This window comes from Heptranchias perlo, chromosome 25 (genome assembly GCF_035084215.1).
Source record: "Heptranchias perlo isolate sHepPer1 chromosome 25, sHepPer1.hap1, whole genome shotgun sequence".
In the NCBI taxonomy this organism is placed as follows: domain Eukaryota; kingdom Metazoa; phylum Chordata; class Chondrichthyes; order Hexanchiformes; family Hexanchidae; genus Heptranchias; species Heptranchias perlo.
The window spans coordinates 9,359,038-9,371,951 of NC_090349.1; the positions used below are offsets into that span (position 1 = coordinate 9,359,038).

Sequence of the window (12,914 nt, forward strand, 5' to 3'; positions counted from 1 at the left end):
GGGATGAGTTGCTGGTAGTGGTGCGCCGCTGAAGGTGACTCGGGTAGAGTGGACACTGGGACCGGCGAGAGGCTGAGAGTGGGTCGGAGAAAGGGGCAGCGAGAGACTGAGGAACGCCCGTGTGCGAGAGAGCGCTTGGCCGCGGCCCCGCACGGGTAACATGTCTTGGTTTGTCCGACCGGCCCTCGGCCTGAGGTGAGTATTCGCGGCCTGGGAGGGGAGAGGCTGCGGGTCGCGGTGTCCAACCAGACCCGGCCCTGGGTCAATGATGTGACCGTCGAATATCTAAATGCGAGGGTTGAGTGGGTTTGGGGTCAGGGCAGCTCTTATGAACAAAAATCTAAATTCCCACAGACATCTTCCGTTTCTATTAATGGGATGAACATCCCGAGGTGCCTCACGGAAGAGAAACGGGCGCCCAGCAGTATAAGAAAGGACTTGCAGTTATATAGCGCCTTCCACAACCTCATGAGCGCTTTACAGCCAATTAAGTACTTTTGAAGTGTGCTCACAATTGTAAGGAAACGCAGCAGCCAATTTAAGCACAGCAAGATCCCACAAACAGCAATGTGATAAATGCCAGATCATTCGTTTAGGGATGTTGGTTGAAGAATAAATATTGGTTGGCAGAACTCCCCTGGAATAGTGCCAGAGGATCTTTTGCAGACGGCATCTGATCGTAACGTCTCACCCAAAATACGGCACCTGTGATGGTGCTGCACTCCCTCAACTGCACTGGATTTTGTGCTCAAGTCTCTGGAGTGGGACTTGAACCCACAACCAACGATCTTCTGACTCAGGCGAGAGGGCTACCACTGAACCAAGGCTGACATCTAGTAGCAGGGTTGGTGGAGGTGACCGAGTGCATTGCCTCAAAGGTAGGTTTTGATGGAGGGGAAAGAAGTAATGAGGCAGAGAGTTTAGGGGCAGAGCCCTGCCACTGATGGGAATTTGAGTGGAGGGAAGGGAAATGAGCAGGAGGCCAGGGTCACATGAATATAGAGCTGGAAGAGGTTTCAGAGAGGGTGTGGGCTGGGTCAGTGGAGGATTTGTAAACAAGAACAAAGATTTTTAGTTCAATGCATTGAGGAATGGGGATTCAGTGGATGATTGGGGTGATGAAGGAACATATAGGTGTGTGTGCTGGAGTTTACGCACAGTGGAACACAGGAGGAGCAAGTCGCATCATTTGAGCCTTAAGGTAACAAAAGCATGAACAAAGATTTCAGCATCAGTGAGGTTGAGGTAAAAGTGGACAATGTTGCAGAGAGGGTGGGGGAGAGGGTAAGTAATAGAAGCTAGTGATCGATAAAGTTTGAATCTCAGCTTTGGGTCAATCAGGAGACTCCAAGGTTCAAACAGAGAGAAAGATGGCATCGGGGCAAGTATACAGGACTTTGACTAGAACTGAACAAGTTTTGCCACTGTTCGTTTGAAGAAAGTTCTACCTTATTCGGACAAGCAATCTAACAGCACATTAGTGAATGTGGAGTCGATATTGCTGGCAGAGAATAGGCACTGTTCAGTGTCATCAGTATCTGTGTGTTGGCTGGAAGAACTGTGCCATTGAGATGCAAATGCTTAAAGCAGAATTTTTTTCCAGACTTTCTCGGAGGCCAATTTTTGACTTCCTCCAGTTTTATTTTCCGAATTAGACACAGCTGCTGGGAGGAGGGATTAAATTTGTTAAAGCAACAACTGTCAAACTCCAGTATGAATATGTAGGTCTCGTAACAATAAAATCTAGAACATTATCTTTCCTTCTCTTGCAGTCCTCGTGCAGTGTGGAATGCTTCAGTTCGAGGTAGTCACTGGAAGATGTCCCTGTTGGCACTCCGAGAATCCTTACCCATGAGGTACAGTATACGATAGAACAAGCTGCGGTTCTTCCTGTACAGCTGATTGGGTTGGTATGGAACAGTGCACTGCCCAGTGTATTCTGGGGATCAGCTCCTCTTCTGTGGGAGAATGCTGTCGTTGTGACAATGACATAATTTTTTTTTAGTTTGGCAATTTTCGAGTGTGTTAGCTGAGGCCCAGCTAGCCTATACATTCAATTACAGTGCTTTATGTAAATGCCTTGACATCACCTATGATTTATATTTGCAGTTATTGTAAAGATAAATAACATGAAGTAATGAACAAAAGGATAACCACTGCTGTTATATGGGTAAAAAGCAACAAAAAAAAACAATTGCTAATACTGGACTTATGAAACAAAAATAGAAAATGCTGGAAAAATTCAGCAAGCCAGTCAGCATCTGTGGAGAGAGAGAGAGAGAGAGAGAGAGAGAGATGTTAACATTTTGGGCTCCAGCTCTTCGGAGGTGAAAAATGAACAAGCATTTTAATAGAATCAGAACTAAGGGGGGGCCAAAAAGAGAGGAAACTATTACAAAATCTGGAAAGAGAGATTTAAATCCAGTAGCACCTTCTAATTTACTGTCAGTTCAAATAATACTTTCAGCACAAGAATACATTCCCAAATCACCATAATTAAATGTATTAATATTTCAACGACACACTAACCTATACTTCATGGTATCGGCCCAGGCTCTGTCACTTTTGAGCGTCAGAAATCATTTCTGCCTAATTATATAAAGTCCTTCCTTTTTCCTCTTCTGTTAAGATGAAGTAAGAAAAGTATGAAGAGTGAAGACTGAAAAGCTTCCAAGGTGGAAGAAAAGGAAACAGTGTGAGAGATAATTTAGAAAACAAAAATAAACACCTCTTTTACTCTTCAAAATTGTCGCTCATGATATTTCCTTTTCTTCTATTTTGGCAGTTTTACAATTGTTCACTCTTTCTATTTTTCTTACTCGATCTTCCTAGTAGTTTTGCCCTTGTCTAATTTTAGTTTGTGCTCCGTCTCTGATGTTTTGGTTCAGTCTGTCAGTTGATCTGTCAGTTTGTCTTCCCCAATCAGTTGACTTGTATCCTCTGTTTCCAGCTGGATCCATTCAACCCAATACTTTTCTAAAGTTATGGAAGCTGCTCTTCTCTCTCTCAAATTATTAGTAAGTTCTGCCCTAATTTTTTCTTTAAAGGTTTTGAGAGTTGAGTTACTGAGATGTATAACATAAGCAACAAGAACGTCAATAAAACAATCACGATGAGAACTGTCATGGCTGCTCCATTCGTGATCTGGTTGCCTTTGTTCTGCACTAAAGGAACTCTACTATTGAACACTTTAATAAGAACATAAGAAATAGGAGCAGGAGTAGGCCAATCGGCCCCTCGAGCCTGCTCCACCATTTAATAAGATCATGGCTGATCTGATCCTAACCTCAAATCTAAATTCATGTCCAATTTCCTGCCCGCTCCCCGTAACCCCTAATGAATGAAGTGTCATTGCCTTGGACATTTGCAAAGCTTTAGGCAGGGTCTGGCGCTATGCACTTCTAAACAAGTTCCAACCATATGGCCTCTGCCTGGAGCTATATTCATGGCTGTGTAGTTTCCTTTCAAATCACCTTATCTGTGCTGCAGTTGAAGACTGATCCTCTGACTCTTTCACCATTAACTCGGGGGTTCCTCAGTCTATGTTCCTTCTTCATAACAGTGACCTCCATTCATTATCCAACCATATAAACTCTTCGACTGATGATTCTACTCTACATTCATCAACTTCCTTCAGACCATATGCCCTTAGTGCTCACACTTCCAGTCCTGACCCAGTGCAATGGCTGAGTAACTATAACTTGATACTGTCTACACCCTTCAATGGTGCAGTGAAAATCTTCTTTCAATTCTTCAAAAATCTAGTTTCCTAATTTTGCTCCTAAATCCGATCTGCAGCTACCACTTCTGCACTTTAATGACTCTGCTCTTCGTCCTTCTTCCACTATTAACATCATTGGCCTCACTGTTTCCTCTTGCTAAAGCTGCCTCTGAGGTGCTTGGTTCCCTGTTTTTTTCCCTCATTAATTCTTACTCGTCTTATAAAGCCCAAATCCATTCAAGACAATTACTGTACAGGTCCGAGGAGACTCTTCTAGTACCTCCCATGAGCATGGACACGATACAACAACTTGCATTTGCATAACACCTGTACCTCTTTGACCAAGCATTTGGTCACCTAAACTTTTCGCTCGGTGTCAATTTTTGTCCGATTACACTCCTGTGAAGCTCCTTGGGACGTTTTACAACGTTAAAGGCGCTATAGAAATGCAAGTTGTTGTTGTGGAACTGTACCCTAGGAATCAAAACCTGCAGCTGGTGAGAAAATTGACAAGAAAAGTTCAACTTGTGTTCATGAAGAGGAATTTCTGTTTATCAGTTTCTTTATGTATATGACAAGTTTGAAATCATTAAAATTGCCCAGATCACCTTGCATACATCACAGTAGAGTTTGAAAGGATAAATCGTACAAAGGGAATATATTTTAAATTGCACACAAATCAAAGAATGACTGAATTCATTAATATTGCCATGTAATACTTTTGGGAACTGTTTTTTAAAAAAAAAGCAAAATATTGTCTGCTGAAAATCTAAAGAAGAAAGTTGCAACACTATAAATGATGCAGGTCAACTTCCGAGTCCCAGGTTCTGATCTTGCCCACGTTATGGGAGGAGTCAAATGGAGGATTTGCGTCTCTGGGGAGGAGGTAGAGGGTATCACCCAGGCTGCTCTCAAGCACTTTGCAGGAACTATTTTTACTGGCAGAGGTCAGGGAGCAGAACGTACAGATAAGCTGAATTAATCCAGCACATTTAGGGAACGTAACAGAAAACATTTAAATAAAGAGGGTAAAAAAACTAAACTGATGTGGCGTGAAAATTCTTTACCCCCATTAATGCTCCTGCCTGGAATCCTTGTATCAAATGGGTGCTGTACAGAGTGAATCTGGGCCTGTGATTTCCACATGGCACAATCCCAGCTTTGACTCTTATTTTCTCTACTACAGGGAACAAATTAAGACTTGAGAGTTAATAGAGATGCTCAAACTTATGAGGGGCTTTGATAGAGTAGATAGGGAGAAACTGTTTACACTGGCAGGAGGGTCGGTAACCAGAGGATACAGATTTAAGGTAATTAGCAGAAGATCCAAAGGGGAGACGAGGAGAAAAAATTTTATGGAGCGAGTTGTTATGAATGCACTGCTTGAAAGGGTGATGGAAGCAGATTCAGTAGTAACTTTCAAAAGGGAATTGGATAAATACTTGAAGGGGAAAAAAATTGCAGGGCTATGGGAAAAGAGATGGGGCGGTGGTTGGACAAATTGGATAGCTCTTTCAAAGAGCCGGCACAGTCACGATGGGCCAAATGGCGGCCTCCTGTGCTGTATGATTCTCTGACTTAATGGATGAGGCACTGCAGTCCCATCTCTGCACTTCCTTATGGCTGGATTAAAGTAGCAGCAGCAGAAGCTGAGAGCAGGTCTCCTCACCACCCCGTTGCTGGGGAGAGGTGTCTGGGGGAGGAAAGACATAGTAACAGAGCACTTAGAAAATCTTAACATGATTAGGTGGAGTCAACATGGTTTTATGAAAGGGAAATAGTGATTGACAAATCGACTAGAATTTTTTGAGGGTGTAACTAGCAGGGGAAATAAGGGGGAATCAGTGGATGTAGTATATTTTGGATTTTCAAAAGGCATTCAATAAGGTGCCACACAAAAGGTCGTTACACAAGATAAGGGCTCGTGGGATTGTGTGTAATATATTAGCATGGATTGAGGTTTGGTTAATGGACAGAAAACAGAGTAGGAATAAATGGGTCATTTTCGGGTTGGCAGGCTGTAACTAGTGGGATGCTGCAAGGATCAGTCCCTGGACCTCAGCTGTTTACATTATGTATCAATTGACATAGATGAGGGGACCAAGTGTAATGTATCCAAGTTTATTGACCATACAAAGCTAGGTGGGAAAGTAAGCTGTGAAGGAGGACGTAAAGAGTCTACAAAGGGATATAGACAGGTTAAGTGAGTGGGCGAGAAGGTGGCAGATGGAGTATAATGTGGGGAAATGTGAAATTATCCAATTTGGTAGGAAGAATAGAAAAGCAGAATATTTTTTTAAAAGGTGAGCGACTAGGAAATGTTGGTAGTCAGAGGAGTTTGGGTGTCCTTGTACACGAATCACAAAAAGTTAACATGCAGGTACAGCAAGCAATTAGGAAGGCAAATGGTATGATAGCCTTAATTGCAAGGGGGTTGGAGTATAAGAGTAAGGAGGTCTTGCTGCAATTATATAGGCCTCTGGTGAGACCACAGTTATGGTCTCCTTACCTAAGGAAGGATATACTTGCCTTAGAGGAGGTGCCACGAAGGTTCACTAGATTGATTCCTGGGATGAGAGGGTTGTCCTATGAGGAAAGATTGTGTAGAATGGGCCTATATTCTCTGGAGTTCAGAAGAATGAGAGGGGATCTCATTGAAACATATAAAATTCTGACAGGGCTAGACAGACTGGATGCAGGGAGGATGTTTCCCCTGGCTGGGGGGTCCAGAATTAGGGGTCACAGTCTCAGGATACGGGGTAGGACATTTAGGACTGAGATGAGGAGAAATTTCTTCACTCAGAGGGTGGTGAACCTGTGGAATTCTCTACCACAGAAGGCTGTGGAGGCCAAGTCACTGAATATATTTAAGAAGGAGCTCGATAGATTTCTAGACACAGAAGGCATCAAGGGGTATGGAGAGAGAGCGGGAATATGTATTGAGATAGAGGAGCAGCCATGATCATATTGAATGGCGGAGCAGGCTCGAATGGCCTACTCCTGCTCCTATTTTCTATGTTTCTATGAATCTCACTGAAACATATAAAATTCTTAGAGAGCTTGACAGGATAGATGCTGAGAGGCTGTTTCCCCAGGCTGGAGAGTCTAGAACTAGGGGTCACAGTCTCAAGATAAGGGGTTGACCATTTAAGACTGAGATGAGGAAAGATTTCTTCACTCAGAGGGTTGTGAATCTATGAAATTCTCTACTGTAGAGGGCTGTGATCAGTCTTTTGAGAATATTCAAGACTGAGTGATAGATTTTTGGGCACTAAAGGAATCAAGGGATATGGGGAGAGTGGGAAAGTGCAGTTGAGGTAGAAGATCAGCCCTGATCTTACTGAATGGCGGAGCAGGCTCGAGGGGCCATATGGCCTACTGCTCCTATTATATAAAGGTGCAGCAAAAATTAAATTTTCATTCAATATCTGCCTGTGGATTTGTTTTGTAGAGCTGAACCTAAGAAAAAGAAGAAAGTGGATCCCAGGAGAGAACAGGCAATGAGAGACCGTCTGAGAAAGAGACTGAAGAGGTTGGAACGCGTTCCTCCGGAGCTGATCCCGATTGAAGATTTCATCACTCCCACTAAGTTCCTTGATGAATCCAGGTTTGTGTGGTCTGTGACAGACTCAGTCAGAAATCCAAAAGACTTGTCATGTTTCCTTTCGGGAACTATTCTTTCCTCATAGTCTGGGTGGGGTGGTTCCTTTGTGGTGTTTTTTTCTGTGTTTTTGTTGTGTTTTTAAAATTACTTTAGTGAGAAGATATCCAAAATGGCTGACTCACACGGCCAATACTCAAGACACAAAACTAGACTCCAGGGAAGGCCACAGAGCTGAGTGGCAACAGTGTATTATTTAATCGCCTGTTTAATCCAGACATTTGGCTTCACGATGCTGGTTCTGGAAGAGGATTTTTTTCATCAACTGGGTATCTGATACATGCAGAAATCCATTGGCATGTTTACGAATCTCCATATCCTGAGAAATCCACATAAGTAGAAACAGATCTGTAGTTTATACTTGATATAATTATGGATGAGAAGTGATTGGAGCAGAACAGCCTGCTAAAATTGAATGTAGAGAAGTTTTGGTGAGCACATAGGATTAGTCACTGTAACTACATGCTAACACTTAACTAAATCCAGTTCTTAATGCTGCGAGCAGGCTGCCCAGTGATTGAAAGCCTGGGTTGAGATTTGATTTTTCTTTCTCTTTGATCAGTACTATTCACTCTGATCAGTTGATTAATCATTATGGGTTTGTTTTGCTATAGTGCTGGTAAGAGTTTTACTTTCAGACCTGGATTTTCTTTTCTGATTGGATTATCTAGTGTTATCACCATTAGCTATCCTCCTCCAACTGGGAAACGGGCAGTGGGCGCAACATCTGGACCAGGGAGATAGGGGCAGTGGGTCCAGGATATAAGTGGAGGAAAGGGAAAGTGAAGGCAAGATGAAGGGGACAGTGGTATTAGATATAGGTGAGAGGTGGAGGCAGTGGGTGTGGTTGATGAGAGGACAGTGGATCCAGGGATCAGATGGCGAATATATTCTGCACAAGAGAGTTGAAGAGCTGGTCGTTCATCCACCCATCCAGTCTATGGAGACACAAGGCATGTGCCAGCTTTAGCTCAACTGATGGCCGTCTGAGCTCATAATCTAAGCAGACACCGCACTCAGACATTGAACCAAGACTCCATCTGCCTATTCTGGTCTCCGAATCCCATTTCTATTATTTGAAGAAGAGCAGTGAGTTCTGGTGTCCTCCCTTAATCACTATCACTAAGAACAATTAGCTGGTCATTCGTTTAATCATTGTAGAATCTTGCTGTGCACAAAATGGCCGTTGTGTTTGCTTACAACAGTGACTACACTTCCAAGTAATTAATTGTACGAAGCACTTTGGAGACGTTTCTGAGAAATGTGACATATGAATGCAGATGTTGACAGATTGCATTGTTTCAGGCCAGACTGCAATGTGAACAATATGTAATAATGATGACTAAGCACATGTAGAGCCTGCAATAACATATTGTCTATGTGCCTACAGAATCCGAGACCCTCCCAAGCTGCCAGCAGAAGAGAGCGAGCAGCGAGCGCTTCTGATGAAGGAATGGTCAAGGTATAAGCAGAAAGAGCACAAAAAGGAAGCAGAAATGATTCAGTCCGTGATGGAGGCACAGCAGCAGGCCCTGCAGGAACTGCGGCTCGTATCGGAAGAGTTGTACCAGGCTGCCATTAAACGGGATCAAGGACTGTTTCCACTGGAGTTACAAGGGCCTTGTTTTACTCCTCCCATAGCTGACTACCAAGCACCTGATGGAAAATACAGAAACATCACAAAAGTATACACACAGTGACATGTTTTGGGTTGTCCTTTTAAGCTGATTTTTCTAAATAAAGTGAATGTTGACTTGTATATTTACCACACTGCTACTGAATTAATGTGAATTATATGCCTCAATATTCAAGTTTCCTGAAAAGATGCTGGATTTTCCTAATAGATTTTTTTTTGTTAGTTTTCTTTGTCAGTTGTCGCTGTTACTGCATTGTGATGATATGCTGCCTGGTGACCGGATGGTTCTATGCATATTGCATTTTCTGTACCACATTGTGGTAATGTGCATAGTCTTAAAACCAACCATATCATAATTCAAACATATGGCACGTTAGGGTGGGTAACCAATATAAGGCTAGAAGTCTTCAGTAGTCATTGTATTAAAAAGGATATGAATTTCCTTCATAATGAAATGATTGTACAAATATTGTAGGGTTCACTTGCAGAAACGTGTGCTGTTTTCCAATGCATGTAATGTGTTGGGTCTAGTTACTTTGTACATAGTGCAAATTTAGTCTTTCTGATGTGACCACAATTTTTCTCCCTCCTTTCCAGGCATCATTGGGGTAGATTTTCAACTTGCCATCTGGCATTGCAAGCAGGCCGTCCATCGTATAAACTGCCTGATTTTCATTTTTTTTTATTCGTTCACGGGATGTGGGCGTCGCTGGCAAGGCCGGCATTTATTGCCTATCCCTAATTGCCCTCGAGAAGGTGGTGGTGAGCCGCCTTCTTGAACCGCTGCAGTCCGTGTGGTGATGGTTCTCCCACAGTGCTGTTAGGAAGGGAGTTCCAGGATTTTGACCCAGCGACAATGAAGGAACGGCGATATATTTCCAAGTCGGGATGGTGTGTGACTTGGAGGGGAACGTGCAAGTGGTGTTGTTCCCATGCGCCTGCTGCCCTTGTCCTTCGAGGTGGTAGAGGTCGCGGGTTTGGGAGGTGCTGTCGAAGAAGCCTTGGCGAGTTGCTGCAGTGCATCCTGTGGATGGTGCACACTGCAGCCACAGTGTGCCGGTGGTGAAGGGAGTGAATGTTTAGGATGGTGGATGGGGTGCCAATCAAGCGGGCTGCTTTATCTTGGATGGTGTCGAGCTTCTTGAGTGTTGTTGGAGCTGCACTCATCCAGGCAAGTGGAGAGTATTCCATCACACTCCTGACTTGTGCCTTGCAGATGGTGGAAAGGCTTTGGGGAGTCAGGAGGTGAGTCACTCGCCGCAGAATACCCAGCCTCTGACCTGCTCTCGTAGCCACAGTATTTATATGGCTGGTCCAGTTAAGTTTCTGGTCAATGGTGACCCCCAGGATGTTGATGGTGGGGGATTCGGCGATGGCAATGCCATTGAATGTCAAGGGGAGGTGGTTAGACTCTCTCTTGTTGGAGATGGTCATTGCCTGGCACTTATCTGGCGCGAATGTTACTTGCCACTTATCAGCCCAAGCCTGGATGTTGTCCAGGTCTTGCTGCATGCAGGCTCGGACTGCTTCATTATCTGAGGGGTTGCGAATGGAACTGAACACTGTGCAGTCATCAGCGAACATCCCCATTTCTGACCTTATGATGGAGGGAAGGTCATTGATGAAGCAGCTGAAGATGGTTGGGCCTACGACACTGCCCTGAGGAACTCCTGCAGCAATGCCCTGGGGCTGAGATGATTGGCCTCCAACAACCACTACCATCTTCCTTTGTGCCAGGTATGACTCCAGCCACTGGAGAGTTTTCCCCCTGATTCCCATTGACTTCAATTTTACTAGGGCTCCTTGGTGCCACACTCGGTCAAATGCTGCCTTGATGTCAAGGGCAGTCACTCTCACCTCACCTCTGGAATTCAGCTCTTTTGTCCATGTTTGGACCAAGGCTGTAATGAGGTCTGGAGCCGAGTGGTCCTGGCGGAACCCAAACTGAGCATCGGTGAGCAGGTTATTGGTGAGTAAGTGCCGCTTGATAGCACTGTCGACGACACCTTCCATCACTTTGCTGATGATTGAGAGTAGACTGATGGGGCGGTAATTGGCCGGATTGGATTTATCCTGCTTTTTGTGGACAGGACATACCTGGGCAATTTTCCACATTGTCGGGTGGATGCCAGTGTTGTAGCTGTACTGGAACAGCTTGGCTGGAGGCGCAGCTAGTTCTGGAGCACAAGTCTTCAGCACTACAGCTGGGATGTTGTCAGGGCCCATAGCCTTTGCTGTATCAAGTGCACTCAGCCGTTTCTTGATATCACGTGGAGTGAATCGAATTGGCCGAAGACTGGCTTCCGTGATGGTGGGGATATCGGGAGGAGGCTGAGATGGATTATCCACTCGGCACTTCTGGCTGAAGATGGTTGCAAACGCTTCAGCCTTGTCTTTTGCACTCACGTGCTGGACTCTGCCATCATTGAGAATGGGGATGTTTGCAGAGCCTCCTCCTCCCGTTAGTTGTTTCCAATAGGGCTTTTAAAAGCATATTAAAAATAAGAGTAATTTCAAGGTAGGACCATTAAGGGATGATGGGGGAATCTTGTGGAGCATAAAAGTATAGCAGAAATATTAAATATTTTGCAACTATTTTTACAAACGATAGTGGAAGTGAGAGTTTAGGTATAAAAAGAACAACTTGTATTTATAGAGTGCCTTTCACAACCTCAGGCTGTTCCAAAGCGCTTTACAGCCAATTAAGTACTTGTGACGTGTAGTCACTGTTGTAATATAGGAAATGCGGCAGCCAATTTGCACACAGCAAGGTCCCACAAACAGCAATATGATGACGACCAGATAATCTGTTTTTTAATGATGTTGGCTGAGGGATAAATATTGGCCAGGACACCGGGGAGAACTCTCCCGCTCTTTATCAAATAGTGCCATGGGATTTTTACATCCACCTGAGGAGACAGATAGGGCCTCGGTTTAACGTCTCATCTGAAGGACAAGGCAGCGTTCCCTCTGTACTGCACTGGAGTGTCAGCCTGGATTATGTGCTCAGGCCTCTGAACCCACAACCTCTGAATCAAAGGTGAGAGTGCTACTCTGAACCACGGCTGAAACACTTGGGTAAAGTTTCCGCTTCGGGCGCAATTGGGAAATTGCGCCCAAAATGCACTGGTTAGGTTAGGCTTCAGGTTTCGACTAAAATTCATTTGCAAAATCACAAATGTAAAATCTTACATGAACCAGTGCAATCGGGTTTCGTAATAGAACATAATCATTTTTTTTCTTTAACATCTAAAATGTATTCCTTGATGTATTTAGAAGTGGTAACCTGGTGCATTTTTATTAAAACAACTGAAAATGGGTTTATCAGCAAAAATTAGCATTTTTCCATTGGTGTACACTGGTTAGTTTTTTAGTAAATTAAATATTTTTTATTATGAAAATACTTTTAAAAGATGCCACGCACCTAGGAAAATGAGCAATTTGATGAGTCTTCCCAAACCAGCGGAATCTCGCAATTTCGACCTGGGGGGGGAAGTGGTGATTTTTGTGGGCGGGGCCTGATTTTGGCAAATTGAATCTTGAATCAGAGTCAAAGATTGCGGAAAACACGAACATAACTGGTTCTGGGCGTAACTCATTCAAGTTTAAAATTCCTCACACTTTTGCCCTAGTTTGGCTGATTCCGCAAGGTTTGCTCTGATGTAACAAGCGGAAACTCGACCTCACTAGGTGTATTAGAGCGGGACGTAGAAAAATTGTTCAAGGCAACTATAGAAAAGGAATTAGTCACGGTAAGTATTAGCTCGTGCATTTATCTTTATAAAAGTCTCTGAGTGGAACTCTAATTGTCTGTTCGAGGAGGCAAGAAATGATTGCAATTATATTTAGCCAGACCATCTGGAGTGTTAGCAAGTTTTCTAAAGCTGTGATGGATA

The 12,914-nt window shown here is 43.8% G+C and overlaps 1 protein-coding gene across 1 annotated transcript; it reads left to right on the top strand.

Annotated features, from left to right (window-relative positions):
- mrpl40 (mitochondrial ribosomal protein L40) lies at positions 1 to 9,141 on the top strand. The gene is made up of 4 exons (XM_068005540.1): positions 1 to 195; positions 1,773 to 1,856; positions 7,173 to 7,328; positions 8,773 to 9,141. Exons 1-4 carry the CDS (start codon positions 161 to 163, stop codon positions 9,080 to 9,082), a joined length of 585 nt encoding a protein of 194 aa, XP_067861641.1. The 5' UTR covers positions 1 to 160; the 3' UTR covers positions 9,083 to 9,141.
- The last annotated feature ends 3,773 nt before the right edge of the window (positions 9,142 to 12,914 follow it).